General features: G+C 55.1%; 2 protein-coding genes across 2 annotated transcripts; one reads left to right on the top strand and one right to left on the bottom strand.

The window, feature by feature from the left end:
* Positions 1–1,016: 1,016 nt before the first annotated feature.
* Positions 1,017–4,427, bottom strand: BESB_034770 (uncharacterized protein; the record flags this gene model as incomplete). Its single annotated transcript, XM_029362063.1, has 3 exons — positions 1,017–1,769; positions 2,168–2,473; positions 2,925–4,427. 3 exons carry the CDS (start codon positions 4,425–4,427, stop codon positions 1,017–1,019), a joined length of 2,562 nt encoding a protein of 853 aa, XP_029221028.1.
* Positions 4,428–10,934: 6,507 nt separating this feature from the next.
* Positions 10,935–11,801, top strand: BESB_034760 (uncharacterized protein; the record flags this gene model as incomplete). Its single annotated transcript, XM_029362062.1, has 2 exons — positions 10,935–10,958; positions 11,181–11,801. 2 exons carry the CDS (start codon positions 10,935–10,937, stop codon positions 11,799–11,801), a joined length of 645 nt encoding a protein of 214 aa, XP_029221027.1.
* Between the last annotated feature and the right edge of the window lie 5,190 nt (positions 11,802–16,991).

The following is a 16,991-nucleotide window of genomic DNA, read 5'->3' as shown; positions in this document are numbered from 1 at the left end:
TCACTGGCGCTTGTAACAGCCCACGTGGGTCGGCGGACGAGGGGGGAGTAATCTGTGGAAGTTGTTCGCTAGTGCTGTTCTCCATTACCCATAGCCAAACCAAGTGAATCACAAAAGAATGTCCTGAGTTCGCGGATCCTCTTTCTGTATACCTCTATGCCGCGGCCGGGGAATGCGGCACCCAGCCTCAGGGGACCACGTACTATAGCTACGGTGTCTGTCTGGATGACAGTAATAGCAATTGAAAGAGAGCAATAGCGCCACGTCCAGGTCGTGTGGTCATGCACCGTAAAAGCTGGCGCATACAAAGCTGCTGGTGGCGCTGACCGTTTCTAGTTTCTGAAACCAGTTTGGGCGAGCTAGTCTAAACGACAACGGACAGCTGTACCTCACACGCGGCGTGCCCATGTCGCCACGCTGATCCTACCGGAGAAAACGGCCACCTGTACGGGTCCAGTCAGCCATTCGCGTTGTAGCGAAATTCCAGCATCCTCTTCTCGCTACTTTACCTTGACTGTTCGTGCTTTGCCACGTCCGAATTTCGGAAAGAGACAACCGACCATACACTCAATCTACAAGGACACACTAACCTCTAAGCACAATGGAAGATGGGGAACAACGAAACGAGTTTACCCAGTCGGATTTTCCCGACCGATTATCCCGATGAAAAAAAAACGGTTGCTCTTACCATGATAACGTTAAATCGGGAAGCGGCCTTTCATTCTGGCCTGCCAGTACGTCGCGCGCTCACTCGCATGAACTGGAGGACCCCCGAACTCGTATAACGTATGGGAAGACGTATAAAGAATATCAGCGGGAGAGCACGTTCTCGTCGTCTTGTGCAGTATGGAACGAAGTGGCGACTGCAGGATACGCCTTCAGCGATGTCTTGACCACCCAATATGTGCCGTGAGAGCGTTCACTCTCACAAGGCGTCACCTCGAGTGCCAACGTGTAAAACCTATCCGCAGGCAGTTTTATCGTTTTACTGCCTTCTTGCCAGATCAGCTGCCACCTCAGTTGTTCGATGGCTGAAACCCCGTGAAGACATCGGAGACATAGCGGTAGCAAAAGGAAGCTGCATCATGCAGAAATTCAGTCACGGAGCCGACCGTGGCCTGATTCGTCGTTTCTTCACCCGTCTTGCTCCTGTGCTTGACGATGATTCTTTTTAAATTGCCTGCTGCCCCTGCCCGGACATACGCGACGGCACACAGATCCGCAAAGTCCGCTTCGCTTATCTTGCCTCTCCAGCTTAGCAGTTGGCCCCTGCCGCCGACCGGTTCCACCCCGTCGAGTTCACCGCCTTGATCTACACGGGCTTCCCATGCCCGAGCAGCCGTTGCGCCAACAGCTCCGGCCGCGGGCGTCCCACGCCCTCCTCTGCTCCCGTGATCTGGGCTCTCGTTCCCGCCCACGTCTGTCAAGCTTCCTACGCCGCGTGAGTTCTCTGCGGCAGCCTGGTCTGCCCCGAAGCCTCCACTCCCCGACGCCTCACTGACGACGGCAGGCGGAGTTCTTCTGACAGCCCTGGTCCCTTCCGTCTCCCAGGCGCGCCCTTCTCCCTCCAAAACTGCGGCGTTGTTAGCTGCGATAGCATGTGCCTGATGGTCGAAGGGTGGCACAACAGGATCCTCCTCGAACGGTTGCCTCCTGTTCTCGTCCTCAAATCGAACTTCGAGCCCAATTGTCAGTCGCTCCAGAAGCTCCATTTTGTGGATAAGGCGACGCAGCCCATCGATACCTAAGGCTGTGAAGTCGGGGAGAACCTGGAACACGCACGGCGTCACACAAACCTGCACGATCAGAGAAACGCCTACCAGTGCCTTGTATCTGTCATCATACACACTATGCCCACGAGTCGAGGGCTGGTTCCCACGGGTTTGCGCTTCTGTCTCCAGAGAGAGCACCCAACGGCTGTCCCGCTTGCAAAACCAAGTGATTGAAACGACGACTCCGCCTACCGCAAATCTCTGCGGATGCAGAGTCTCATCACTCTCTGTACGCATGCGAGAACGGCGACTCCTGCATTCGGTGCGATTATTCACACGAAGAAAGAGGCAGCGGCGACATCCACGCCTGCCCCTGCGATGCAAAACGACCCCACGGTCGTCGTGCGTGCGATCCGCACAGATTATGGTTTAGTGGCGGTTGGTGTGGCACGTACCTGCCAGGACCAGTGATTGCTTGGAAGAGGAAAGTACGAGATCTCGAATCGTTCGACAGCCGGAAAGTGGCAGTTGCTCAAGATGTGGCCCCATTCAAAAGCCTGAGACCCGATAAGCGCCAGAAGACGCAGACGAGGGAAGCGTCCCGGTTTGAAAGCAAACGGGGAATGCAACGGCGTCTCGTCATATAGTGGATTCTCCGGCGAGAGGAGGCGAAGCGTCCGAAGGGCTCGCGCGTTCCTATATACTAGAGCCGCTATCTCCTGAATAGAGATCGAGCCGCCTGAAAAAGCTTCAGGTTGCACCTGAGGGATACGATAACAAATCGTGCACAACACACGGAGAACTAAAATCCGCGGGGGGGGATGTCTTTGAAAATAAAGCTTCATTCGCTGCGTGATTGGCTTCCCAATACGAGCTTGACGGCCTAAGCGGACAGTGCGGACGGAAAAGATCCGCCGCCTATTAAGTTCTGTGAGGGAAGCATTCACACACACATACAATCGAGCTGCGCAGCCAGTGCTCCTACAACGAGACGGGCACATGCACCTCTGGCGTGAGGTGCCAATCCTGGCAAATCGGTTTGCACAAGCTGATTCGGTAGTTGATCAGACGCCGCAATTCACCATAGCAATTGACCAGCCTCCCGACAAAGCATGGCCCAACCGGACAGAGGCGTCGCTTGCAGTCGAAGTGTCTCTTTGCGCCGCGCGCGAATCACGCACAGGGTAGCTTGGAAAACAGGCTTTCTCTTACCTCCAAATGCTGCAGGCGCGTCATCTGCAGGAGCATCTGCTGTCTTTCGTGGATATCTAGCACTGCCCACTTGGCGTCGATGACAAGCGATCGGACGTGGACGAAGGCGCCGCTTTCGTCACGAATCGCTGAAAAGAACGCCGAACTAACGACCTGCATCCGAAGAATATCCTCGACAGGCAGGAAGTGGAAAATGGCCTGCACACATTCCGGCGGGTAGGTGTTAAAGAAGTCGCCACGAAGCTGTCGAGATGAGCTCGACGATGACGACGACTGCAGGAACACTGGCCCACTCGGCGAAAAGAAATGACGAAGTGAATATGCGGAGCTTCGATGGACTTCTCGCTGGTGGGCAACGAGCTCTGCTGTTGTCTTTGGAGGTGGTTCAGCCGCTTGGTTCTCTCCATCGACCCCTGTCATAGACAGCAGGAGTCTATCGAACGCTGAGAGTGCTCGAGAGCCTGCGGATCGGGTCTCCCGCTCGCGGATGGCCTTCAACAGTGCGGAACGTTTACCTCCCGACTCCGCAATCAGATCTCGAGATCCGCGTCGCCTCTGCCGTCTTCGCTCTCCCGCGTCGTCCTCCCCTGAGGACGACGACGCCATCACCCCTGCTGCTTCTTCGGCGTGAGGCAGTTCTACCCCGCGGGAGGCCAAGCACGCTTCCCCACAAAAAGAACGTGGGTCCTGTATAGCGTGTGACGCCGATGATGATGATGGTGAAGAGAAAGGGATGCCACGCGAGAGAGACTCCGCTTCCTTCGCAGGCGCCTTCTGGGCGAGAGCTGCCGCGGCTCGGTGGCTTGAGAAAGACGACGACACAGAAGCATGCATCGACTCCGAAGCAGCGGCAACTTCCGTAGAGAATGACGAACGCGACGACGGGAAGCGAGACGCCGGCGCACTCGCTGTCGCTGAACTGCCCCAAGCCTGCTGTGCGGCCCCTCCCGTGTCCGCCTGCGCCCCGACTGAGGTCGCGTTGCCTTCACAAACGTGCGCCCTTTTACCCCCGAAATTTTCATCCCCCGCGTCATCACCGCCTTCCACTCTGGCCACCTTGGCTCCCTCTCCACAATGAGGATCGTCTTGGAGCTGCCCGTCAGAATGAAGTCCACCGTCTGAATCCTTCTCGTCTTTAGAGGACTCTATCGGATGCCCATTAGGCAGCCCAGCGGCTCCATTTGCTTTGGCCGAAATAAGCCAAAGACTTCTTTGCGGACTGCTCGATTCGTCTTCTCCCCCGTGAGAAACGCGAGGAAGACGCTCCGCGCGGTCGCATCGAGGTGAAACAGCTCCAGACGATCTGCACGGGGCACTTTGTTCTTCAGACCCGTTGGCTGCTGACACACCGGCGTTTTCGCCAAGGCCGAGAAGCACAGGGGCGGGGGCGTTCACGATCCTTCGCTGCTTCAATGTATCCATAACTCTCGGCGTTTCTTTTCTAGGTTGCTCGCTCCGCCGACGAGCCTCCAAGTCATCGGTGCACAGCTGGCAGGCGTCCATGGTCACTACAAAAAAGCACGTCTTCACAGCCCGGTGTCATAAAAGGGTTTCAAGGAGCCACGGCAGGCGTTGATGACCGAATTATAGACGCGCAAACGCACAGCATTCCGTTTCGACGTTGGAAACGAAGCCGCGCCCACAAAAGCGCGGGGGGAACCGTTGCACGGTTTCGTAAGGACGCCCAAGGGACCACGCAACTGGGCACTATGATGTGCTATTCCGACTGCACGTTAAATGTCAGCCTCATTTTTCCATTGTCTTCGCCGCCGCCCATCCAGCCAAACTGCCTGTCGATTCCGATTCACCAACGTGTGCCACCTCCAGCTTGAGTCAGATATATCCCTTGGTGCTCTTGCTTAGCCAGCACGCGCAAAAGCATACCCAACGGAATGTGAACGCGATGCATTTACATCATACGACAAGGCCAGGCACGGGGCTGGCAGGACGCGGTCGCTGCAAGCAGGTGGCAATCGGTTCCAGGAGGGGAGGATCTCCCACGCGCTCGTCAACGAAGCGGCGGAACCCCTCTCTTAGAGACACTCACGTTTTTGATTGTGAAATGCGTGAGGCTATCAGAGACGGGATCTCGTGCACGTGATGGAAGGGAGGCGGGTATCTGGACGCCAAGCGCGAGCAGCTAACTCTAGCGTGTGGAGGAGATTCAGCCAGCGACAACGGAGTTCGCTCCACGTTTCTGTTGGCACGGTTTTTCAGGCAGTGCGTTCTCCAGAAAAAAACTATATGACAGGGCGAATCGATTGTCAACCTGATGCCTGCTGACGGAACGTTAAATAGGAGTTGTTTGTCACCTCGCCTCGACTGGCGACGCGAATCTCTCTGGGCATGCAACGGGCAAAAGCCACATGATGCCTCGAATGCAGCTCGCTACCGCAGATGTGCTAGTACATCTGCAATAACTAGTCAGCCTGCTCTGGCGGTGTTCAGTTTTGAACGTTCGATTTGGCACAGCTTCGATGAAGCACGGAAGACCACTTGGAAGGCGCGGGAGGGAATCAAAGCTGCGTGGACTTACCTGCGAGCTTGTGCGTTTGACTGCGATTGTTCATGCAACGTCCGCCTCCCTGGCAGAGCCAGCTCCTGCGGCGCGCGACGCTCCCCCGAGAGACGGCCCACGAAAAGCCAGTATCACGGCATGTAAAAGGGGGAGCATGATCTTCAACTTGTCGCAGCCCTTGCTCCGAAATTGTTACGTTACGCGCTTCGCTATGCTGCGGCCGTTGACGCACGCTTGGGTAGCTTGGGCACGGTCACTGGCAACGAAGAGCAAGTAACCCACCTTTCAGTGACATTTCTGTTGCATTCTCTGTTCTCGCTTTACGAGTCTGACAGATGATTGCGAGGCATATCGGATATGTTGAATGGGGGGAACGAAACGGAAGGAAGGTAAAATATACCTTTCGTGCCGGGCTGGGCTCTAGGCGCTGTAGGGGGCTCTTTTCAGAGTTCGACCGCCCCCACCCCCCCTTCGGCGTGATTTTGCTGCGCTTGTGTGCCTCCATTTAGATGAGGTTCCGAGGACCGGCGATTCGGTTCTGGCAAGAGCAGCGCGGCAAGACTGCACCACTTCGTTTTGCGGCCCTCATAACCTTCGATCTGGCACCTTGTTTTTACAAGGTGCCAGATCACCTTTCATTGACCAAATAGCTCTTTGATTAAATGTGCAAACGTGGCGATTGAAGAAGCCGAGGAAGATGTCAGCAAATACCGATACGAGCCACTCGTAGGCGGCCAGTGACTAAAGCCTCCAAGTCCATGTTTCTGAAGCACCTCAGCAGCGTAAGGGCGTCCATCAGTCACGAGCAGACTGCGCTCTCATGGATGAGGCAGTGGCTAAATTCCTCGAACTCCGTCTGCCGCTGCCGGTCCGCCGCCAGGCCCCAGTCGAGTCGCGATGCGCCAGAACAAGTCCGTACGGTTGTGGGCACGGCGCCCAGGCACTGCAGTTCCCATTAGGCTCAAGTGAAGAAACGGCACCGAGTTCGACGCCCCTGAAGCTTATTCTGTTGTATCATAGTTGTCTGTTGAGTGCCTGAGTTGAGCATGAGTTCACACAATTCCAGCGACGTGGCATGGTATAAGATATATGCGCAGCGCACCACCGTGTCCCCGGCAAACGAGCTCGCACTCGTGCCGACTTTCGTGATCAGCCATGGAAGGGGTTCTCATGCTAGTGAACCACTGAGAAGAGGAGGGGGCTGCTACCTGTCTAACAACTGGGGAAAAGCCACGCAGCAGTGTAGAAGGCAACCGTATAGTGGCATTTGTCTCGACGGGCGGATATCGAGAAGAATGCATCCGCACGGCTAATACGGGCAGGCACGAGTTTTTCTGAAACCGAGAAGACGGGCAGAACCGCGCTCGAGAGGCGACAAACGCCCGCAGGCGTAAATCACACCCCTGCCATAGAGATAGGCCCCACATCTATAGTCCACAGGATAGCGGGAACATGACAGCCATGCTCTCGGGTGCGGGATCATGTTCAGATCGCCGAATTCGCCTTTTGGCAGGGGCGCTGCCAGCATAAAGGCGTTGCAGTACGCCGAGTCGAGAGCATTCGCATACAAGTGTGATCGCGGGTCGGCATGTCGACGCAGCGTGTGCTAATGCAGCGTAGCGAGGTTTCTGTTGGATTGAGGGGGCGACCTGATAAAACTGGACCCCTTGGTGGATTGCGTTTTGCGCTTTCATTCCATTGGTATCTGACTGTGCACCACTATTCACGATAAAGGCACACAGACCGGATGGCGCTGAGGTAGTCGTGCCAAGCCATCTGGACGCATCACACGAAGTCGGCCTTATGGTGTACCGGGCCTCAGCATTATTTCTCTTAGTAGTGCGTGAGGCCTACAATTGAGTATTTAGCGTCCCACGGCGCTGATGTGCAATTTCTAGATAAACGAAATATCGACTCTTCTCGGCGCGCAAGGGTCCCAGATGAGAGCAATGACGAACGCATCCAGATCAGTCCGTCCAGTACACCTGTTTGCAGCTGTGCTTCATTTTGTACCTGAACGGTACTGTTCAGGGAAAACGTCTCCTGCTGAACTCCGAGCGTTCTGCCAGCCGGTCGGGAAAAATGTCCGACAGCAATATCATGCCTCCTCGCTTGTGCTTCGGTTGCCAGCGGCAGCCCTGGCATCCCCAACAGACGCCTATAATTGTTCTGTTTGCGACGATTTGACGCACCCACACATACATACCGTCTTGTGAAATAGGGGATCAGCTTACCGCAGGAATTTTTTTCCGAAAAGGGCTGTTCCTCAATTCTATGCCGCCCTATGTAGCCAGTTGGAACTGTGTTCGTACCTACGATTGTCTTCTAAACACTAGAAAGGCCTGGTAGAAATTAGCGACTTCCCGAGAACGAAGCGTGCGGCACTTCAACCGAAAATCGTAGGCGGGCACATCAGACGGCAAAAACGACGCAACGGAGTGGAGCCCCACGGGCGAGGGGTCGCGGTTCAGCAGCTCCCGGCAGTTCCCTTCCTCGAAGACGGGGTGCCATACGATAGGGGATGCGTCTCGATTGGGGTGGGAGATGGGGGCGTTTCGTCGCATCAATTGATTGACAATTTGTGGGTGTCCCGTTGACACCACTCGCGAGGGTACCAGCTGTAATCGCCTACGGGTCTTCTCGTACATTCGCTCTGCTTGATTCCTCCTCGCCCGCCACGCGATGGATAGAGCAAACCCGGGGGACACACCCTACCGGCTCGGCGTTGCCGGCGTTCCCTGCGCAGCGTGAACAATGCTCTTGCTGTCACGCTTCTGCTGCAGCCGAACTTTTCATTCAAGCAGCCCCGCGTTGTGTAACGGTGTCTGCTGCGTCACCTGAATCGGCAGAGTCGGCCTCTGACCTCGGCAGCATTTCCTTCCGAACTATCCCGCAGGAGGGCGGGCCTCGTACCCTAACGGTCGCCACGGTGATGGGAAGACAGAGGGGTATCGATCCCCGGTTTTGGTCCTCATAGTCGTGGATATCCGCGGGGGCGACCTATCGTACCTGTGGGAGACGGTCCTTATGGCCCTGTAGATCCGCAACGGAAAGGACCTCTAATACGGCCGGGAGCAGGCCCATATGGCCACTTTGGAGCGCAGCGTACAGGGGGAGAAGGTGCACACGCTGATGACGACGGTGCTTTTGGCCTCCAAGACCTAATGTGGGGGCACGCGAGCTTCAGAAAGACGCTCACCGACCCAAACCGCAGCCTGCCCCTTTTGTTTATGAGTAGGGTCGTGGCGATGGATTTGACCTGGAAGATCTTCAAGAGGTGGCGGACGATATTAACCCAGGAAGAACACAAGGGAGACCACACCCGCACATAGAGGCCGACTCGGATTCCGGCAAGAGGGAAGAGTCCCCGAGACACTGGAGACGCCCAAGAAGAGGCACCGAGTTAAAGAGTGGTTCACGAAACACGTTAGCGTTCACGCGCCCGCCGCACCTACGTCGGTTGACGGTCGTGTCGATGGGATTGGGGTTTCTGCGGAAGACCTCAGTGAGAGCTCGGTCGAGTCCGCCAGTGGAGGCGATGCGGATGCGGTTAGCGCAGTGGGGGATGGGGGCGGGTCTGAAACTGTACTCGCAGCGTATGCCGATGTGCGTAATGCTGACGACACCGACGACGGGGTAGACGGGCCGGAGGGGGGACCACAAGGAACTGAAGGGAGAGTAGACGGTGCTGCACAGCACTAAAATGGAGGAAGGAACTGTATACTCAGTGACAGCTGATCGCATATGTGTTCTAGCATACGTTTGGAACGTTGTGATGTGTCTTGCAGAAGAGATACTTATACTGACACCCATAAGTTTGGGTTTGTAACTTAGCGGGTCGCCTTTCCAGGTTGAGTTCGGTCGAACAGGGGTCACAGGCTCTGAAGCATGCACTTGCGTTCAAGGTGTGCCCGTCGTACCGGCTGAAATGTGGTAGTGAGTGTTAGTGGTTGCTCGGCATTTCTGTCGAAAAGTCTTTCCCTATCGCGGCATATACAGTTAACGAACTCGATTGTTCCGATGCTGGTGAGGTAGACTTTTGATGGCATTTCGCGCTCAAGTCTGTGATGAGATCCCCCACGTTTTCACGCCGAGGTTCTCTGCTTCCCTACACTTCAAACTTCAAACCTCTTCCCCGAGCGCCAGCCGTTGCGACGACACCAGGCTGCACACCTTGGCGTCTTCAGGAGCTGCCGTCTTTCGCGGCTCATGAGATGGCGTCACTTCGTGCACGAAGTTTCGACCGCTCAACACTACGGTGGTCCGTAGCTAAATTAGGGGGTGCACAACGGTGCAGTGACACCCAATATATCAGCCGTACGTACAGATATACGCTGTGGGAACTTTGGGCATGATAGCTTACTCTCTGATAAATCAGGCGGCTACAATTCACAAGGAGTGCTTTTCGCCACAACGACTTCAACACAGGAAGGGCTCGACCAGCAGTTCTATTCGCAGCACCACCGCAATGCTAACCTACTTTGCTGTCAAACCCACAAGCCGGGCGCATCACCCCCGACTAAGGCACGTCGTGTTGAAGACCGCTGTAATCTCAGCAACGGGCAACGGCTGCTGAGCCACTAGATGAAGGGTCAGGTACTCGCTGCATTACTACCACGTTTCAAGGTAAAATCGGAAAAGTGGTGGCCTCGGTGTGGACCTCGCTCTCCCGAAGACGGTTGTCTCTTCGTTAACGCGGGAAACGCAAAAGGTCGTTCAAGTCTAGTGTGCTCCTTTCGATCTTCCTAGTCGAATTGACGCATGGGAGCTCATCATCAAACGGTTCGTAAATACAGGTTGTTTTTTCTCAGTGGCCGATGCAAGGGTCGGTCGAAATGCAGCACGCTGGTGTGCGCTGCCCCGGGACAAGTCGAGTGGATCAACGAGCTTCTGGTTTCGTACCCCCCTTCTCTTTCGGCATCTCGAACGACGGCTTAGCCAGATGGCGAGGAGCGTAGTCTTATACGTGCATCGCCAGCGGATGGAGCCGTGCTGAGCAGATTGGGCAAGCTAGCGTCCGAAATGGCTCGCCAGGCAGCACTGCCGTGGACGGGGCGAAGGGTCCCTCCCCTTGGGGTTGGACGATGCATCAGGAAAGCGGGGGCAGGAGCGCGGGGGGGCGTGTACCCCTCTTGACGTTGCTACTCGAGTCAGAGTTTCCTTGCGCTCCCTTCCGATTCTTTTTGTTTTTCAAGTCTGCCTCTGACGCACACTGGCCGCTGACCAACCTGAGACCCCTTAGTTTCTGCTTCGAGGGGTAGTTTTTCCCTGTTCGTTTTGTTAGTTGTGCACGATGGTAAAGGGAGCTTACCTGAGCAGCACCCGCACACGGCTCGCTGCCGCAAGCTTTGTCTCTTGGGACAGGGTTCCTTGGCTGCGATGCTCTTCCTCTGCAGCAGCGGTTTTGCATCGCAGTGCAGCCCAGGGACTGTTTTCGCATCCGCAGCGAGTCCCGAAACCGCAGAATCGTCCTGAACTTAGCGGGTCCCACGATGCAACTTTTGTCACGTAAACCGGTAAAGAGTGACCCCGGAGTACCGCCGCCCCCTGGCGGCTACCACTAGACGCCGGAAGGGGCGAGAACTCCATTCCCGGATGCTGACTCTTCCCGTCATGGTTCCGGAAGGAGACACCAGCCATCTCCATCTCCGCGTGGCAGCCACGAGTCGAAATCGAGAGAAGGCGTTCCGCAGGGTGGATCAAGGTTCTACCCGTTTGTCCACGATGACGGTCGCCAGAACCACGGTGGCCGAAAGGCCACGGTAGAAAATAAGGTGGCAGATGAGGATCCTTTCGGTCTTGAGGATTTGGAGTGGGTGGCGAAAGAGGTTGGAAGGGACAGAATTCTCGGTCGGGGTGAAAAGCCTCTGCCATTCGTACACCGACCGTTCGACGCTGAGTTTACCCTTGACGATCTCAGACAATTCGCAGAGGAGGTGGACGCCGAAAGACAAGTGAACGGTGAGGTTTCAACCTCCTCCAAAGGCGATGTCCAACCTGCGCCGCCGGCGCACGGCGAGAGAGAAGCTGAAAAACTAAGACGTGACTTCGAGGAGTGGTACAAGACCTACCAGCGCCGTGAAAGTTCCCAGTTTGGGATGGGGGAGAAAGGGGCACATGCAGACAAGAAAACTCGCACAGAAAAAGCGACGTTGGTGCGCAATCCCAAGTATGCTCTCGCACTCGGTGACTACGGCGAGAGTCTTCATGGTGTCGATGGCGGTGTGGATCCCGCGGTCAAAACACATGCTGATATGCGTGAGCACCCGATGTACCGCCTGGCATTTGCAGACTGCGGTGACAGAGTACTCGGCTCTACCGTTGATGTCAATGCAGAGGCTGATGAGAAGACCGAGTAAATAAATATTTGTGATGGAAGTAGGCTGCACGAGGCCCACGTTCGGAGAGCTGTTTTCAGACGGTGCGCCGCGTTTCGCCACGTGTGAATTTGGCTTGTGGATCATACATCTTCCGCTGGACACTAGCAATCCCCACTTTTGCCCTTTGTGGATTGGTGACAGGCTCTCCGAAGTTTAGGGGCCTCCAGTTAGTGCTGAAGAGCGTCTCCGTCTTTGCATATTTATTGCGTTTCCCTGGAAGTGATTCTGTCAATGTCGTTCGTGCCGCTGAGTGGGCAGGGCAGATCTGGCGGAGTGAATTTGCGCAAGCAACGTGGGTGTCGACAGATTTCGAGATGGGCATGTCTGCCTTAGATACCAGCCTCACTGCCAGTGCTCAGTAACGACTACAGGTTCGTGTGGCGTTGAACACTATATCAGTTTTGCCCTCGCGTCATCGTCGCCGTTGTCGGATGATTTCGTGTTTTCTGCTGGAATTTGGAACCATCTTGGGTGGTGTGGGTTCCATGTCTGCGTTTTCTCCGTCATGTCAGTGCCGTGTACTAAATGTCAACTGTTGGCGTCGCTTTGCAGTGTTGGGGCGGTGCACAGCTGACATGAAACTTCTCTCATCGGTGGCCGACGTAATGCTCATTTTCTAGCAAACTATCCGTAAGGTAACGCGCCGGCTAGATGTCGGTTTTCGCTTGAGAGGCGATGATTCGTAGAGCGGTAGGCTGTTGGACGGAAGCGCAAAGTATCTTCAGCGGACGAGGTTTGAGTTGGAGAAAAGTCAGTTTCACGCATACAGATACGGTCCAGACGCTCTACGAGGTGAATGCTGGTGGGGAGGGCGGCACCACCCGCTGGAGCAGACGTAGAAACAGGGTCGTCCGCTTTCAAGCGGCGAAGCTGTCCGAACGCGACCAGCCCTGAAAGCAGTGTATCGGGGTGCTCGTTCGCGTAAATATCACTGGTGCAATCGACTTCCCTTCTGCGGTCTAGCTATATTTACTGCTGGTGTAGGCCGCTGAGGTTAACTGGGTACAGCGGGCTGGTAGCCACTCGTTTAGGTGTTCTCGGCCGTGTGCTACCGGAGAAGCAACCTGATTCTGGGATGGCGAACCGGCGTACTCTCCAATTGCGTTAGAATTTCCTCACCGGTTTCTCTGTTGCCAAGCAATGACGCTGTGGGAGTGCGTTACAAATTCAGAGTAGAGTGCGTCCGGGCTATATGCCGGATATATTCTCTCAATAGTCGAACGAATGCCACATTGTTTTTCTCTCTTCACAGTGAGCTCACAGGGATGGCGTTTTGTAAACATGCACTCTCGCCAACACGTTCGCCGCTCATTGTTCTTTACCAGCGTGCGATGGCAACGATCGGCTGAATATCCACAAATGCGGCGCAAGATGCAGAGTATTGCTGTGACCTACAGTGCGCGCGACTCAACGCACCCGCTTTTGCGTTAAATCACATGCCTTTATTGGCGTGGTGGGGCGCATGTAGACACACTTTGTGATACACGCTCTCCAGGGGACCGCCTGTCTCCTCTCCGTAGGAGCGGTTAAAAGCGACGCGCCGTTGGACACAACATGACCTATGGGGGCGACCATCCTCACAACAGCGGGCGTCTCGATTGACTGCTGAGGAAGGCCAGGGGCGCACGAACAGCCTCAGCGCATGAAATGCGCCTGTGGTGGCTTCATGGATTTCCCTGTGCTATATTTCTGGGGTGGTGATCTTGGTATCAGCGCGCGGCGTACGGAGATGGCCTATCTACAACATTTTTTTGTTTTCCGGTAGATTGCTTCGATGTCCCGTTGCATGGGCTCCTTTCGGTGTGCTGGACAGCATGGCGGCATCGCACTCCTCTTCGTCGCATGCCGTCGCGAAGCGAGGCACTTCAATTTTTGAGTCATCAGTTGCCCCCGCGACAAAGCTTGTTTTTGTGGGAGTCGCTCTCGTAGTGACCGCTTCCCTCTCGTTAGCGACCACTACAGTTTGCGCCAGTGATATTTCTTCGGATGTCCCTGGCGGAGGAGTTGGCACGCGTGTTCTGCGGAAAGCGACGGTGCTGGAGGATGACGGATTTTCGGAAGGATCTGTACACCACACGAATGCATCAGAAGAGGAGCAAAGCCGTGACGGTTTAGACGTTGCTGTACCGTTACGGGAGGCTGATTGGGGCTTGGGTGATCTACAGCACGTCGTGGAAGAGTTAAAGAAAGCAAAAGATGTGGTTGGGGCAGTTGAACGCGTTGAATTCGCACGTGATACGAAGGATGAAGAGGCGCGTGACACACTCCAGGAGGTGAATTCGTTCTTGAATCGAGCAGGGCTCAGTGTGGACATTTATCAGCCGGGATGCCCAGGTAAATATGCGTTTGGTATTTAGACTAACGCTCATGTGCTAGGCGCCTTGTATATTTCACACGCGCGCGCCCCTTTAAATGGCTGCTACGCAGGAGTGCCAGGTTGTGGACTTGTATTGAGTATCATATGTGTAGTCTTTCACTTGAATGTGACATGAATGCTCGTCCTGAAATGTTTAGCGTCGCAGATCGAGAGGTCTCTTGTGTCGTCCTTGTCTGCGCCACTTCGTCACACGCGTTGTTTGAACTTCCCGACCGCCGAAATAGTACCTCTTGGGAAGCCGGAGGAGGTTACCGAGTTCACGTGGGAAGGTTTCATCGCCTTTTACCGGTCGGTAGCTGCAGCGTTGTTGTATGATTTTGTAGGATATGTGATTTCCGTGTGTGAGGAAGGCAGCTGATGTTTGACTGACGTCGTCCTGCAGTGAGAATGTATACATCGCTGCATTAACTGCCGAACGACGTGCCTGTGCGGTTTCAGGAGCCTATGCCCAGACGGTTTTGGAATCCTTTCACCGGCCAGTGTCTCTTCTTGAACCAAGCGGGTTGAGGGCGTATTTTGATTTCCATGTTGCAATCGTCGAAAACACGAATGAATGGCTTGCGGATGAGTCGGAGTATTTCCAGCAAGTTATTCAACCGAAGGTGGTCGATGGCGTTGGCCTAGCCCGACTTTTCGCGGCGTCTTATGAAATCATACTAGCAGAGGCAATCTCTGTGGCGGAACACGTGGAAAGACCGGAACGAGCGAGCCGGCAACTCGTGGGGGACGCCATTCAGTCTCAGAGCCTCGGCATTTATGTATCAAGTCTCCGCCAGTTGTCATGGCAGATGGATGCAGTTCTTGGAGAGGCCTCTGGTGTCGCGAGGACGCACACCTGTCACATATGTGGTTCTTTGTTCTGTAGGTGGACTTGCGGGATGAAGAAGGCTTTCTCGGCAGCGGCCGATTCACTTGTTGCGTTAATGACTCAGCTGGTTAGCATTTTCGAAACAGTTCAGGGGCTCCTTGAGACCGCTGCCCGCGTCCAGTGCTTCAGTGGAGAAAATTCTTCAACTTTCGAGCATCGCGAGGCAAGAGAAGCTTTTGAGCAGCACGCCAGCACGCTATCTAGTGGCGTCAGTGAGTTTCAGCGGCTCGTGAAGCACACCGGAGAGAGGCTGCAACGGCTTTATGAAAAGATGGGAGAATTCACTTCCCTAGTCATTCACAAGGACTGAGGCGGCGAGGCACCCAGTGCGTCGTTTTTCGCCGGGGAGAATATAAACTCTTGTGTCATGCAGAAATGCGGCCCGTCGCAGGGTGAACTGCAGGTGAGTGAGGTCATAGTTGTTTGGCTTATGTGTTTTCACCTCCCACTCTAGTTTCAAATGGAGCGTTGTGTGGACACGGATAAGGCAGACCGAGTGCTGTATACGTCGTCCCGTTCAGTGGCAATACGAGAGTTTTAAGAGAGGGCTTTGCTGACCGATCGTCAGACCGATCTGTATACGGATTTGTCAGGTATGCGAGTCAGGGCCGTCACTGCAGTGTTGCTCTGGCTGAGTTTTTATCGTGGACTTGCCCAGTACGCCAAGACCCCCCTCAAGGGTGCTCGTACTAGCATCGTGAATTCTAAGGGTGACGGGGTCGTGCTGTTCGCGACCTGGGTTTATTAGGTTTTATTAGGCAGACTTGAAATTTCGTTTTCCAACTGGGCTGCGGCTTTCTGTACCGGGGTACATTTCGAGGACAACATATTTAGGCCTTCCCCGCCCGGCTTCCGATGTCAAAAAGCTGTCCCTCGATATATTTATCAACAACTACGAAAGTTCCCTGGTTCTCTCGTTTTTCTCTTGGCGATAGGGCCCGCGTTTTTTGCGGTCAGAGCGATGTTGTTTATGCGCGGTGGTGCACCGGCAGGCCAACCGTTTTTTAGTGATCAAGAGTGATGTTGAACAATAAATGTAAACGCTTGCCAGGTGGCGCTAGAGGAGTAAGAGGATGTGATGCTCGGTGCCCTGGGCGGGGGTGGGGGGGGGGGGGGGGGGGGGGGGGGGGGGGGGGGGGGGGGGGGGGGGGGGAAGGGGGGGGCGGAAGAAGGGGGGGGGGCAGGGGAAAGGAAGGGAAGGAGGGTTAGCACGAGGAAGTCTTCGTGAAGACGGAGCTCCGTGAAGACTCTCATATTTGGCAGGCAAACGTCTACCGTTTGTTCCTGCCTTGAACAGACGAGCGACTCTCAATTCTTCACTCGATGTCACTTTCCGTATGGCAGGAAACTGAGAGTTTCTTCGTGACGTGTCTTAAGCGCATTTTCAGACGTGTGCCTCGTCTTTCAGTGGCTTCCCTGCCCCTGCCCGTAGGCAGGACTACGACATTTCCTTAGACAAGCAAGAACGTGGCAGAAAGCCTAGTTCCTAGCCAGAATTGGGGCTTCCGTTCGGGGGTCGACACTCAGCCACTCGGGTGCCTTCTGCAGTCTGCTACAGCGGATGACGCTGAAGTAGACTGGCGTTGGAAGGTGATCGGAATGCCTCGCTCGCAGCAGCGTTCCGGCAGCTAGAGATTTAGAAGGCATTGTAACCGTGATTTGAGAGTTTGTCGCAGTAGGTATTCTCTCACGCGCTAGACTTTTTCAAGTCAACCTAACTTTTTGCCGCGAAGGCGCTAGCTGTGCACGTACGCTTTCCCCTCTTTTTCCCGAGGAGGTTCGCGCACTCTCTGGCCTTCACCGGTTTCCACGGCGACGCCTGCGCAGCAGGTTGCTCATCCCTTAAGACCCCTCATCCCTGAAACGCGGAGAGAGAGCGCGGTGTGTGACATAGCGCGTCTTCACGCTTCTGCCGTTAACCCAA

Source organism: Besnoitia besnoiti, chromosome II (genome assembly GCF_002563875.1).
Source record: "Besnoitia besnoiti strain Bb-Ger1 chromosome II, whole genome shotgun sequence".
NCBI classification, from domain to species: domain Eukaryota; phylum Apicomplexa; class Conoidasida; order Eucoccidiorida; family Sarcocystidae; genus Besnoitia; species Besnoitia besnoiti.
This window is presented reverse-complemented; position numbering and strand designations above follow the sequence as displayed.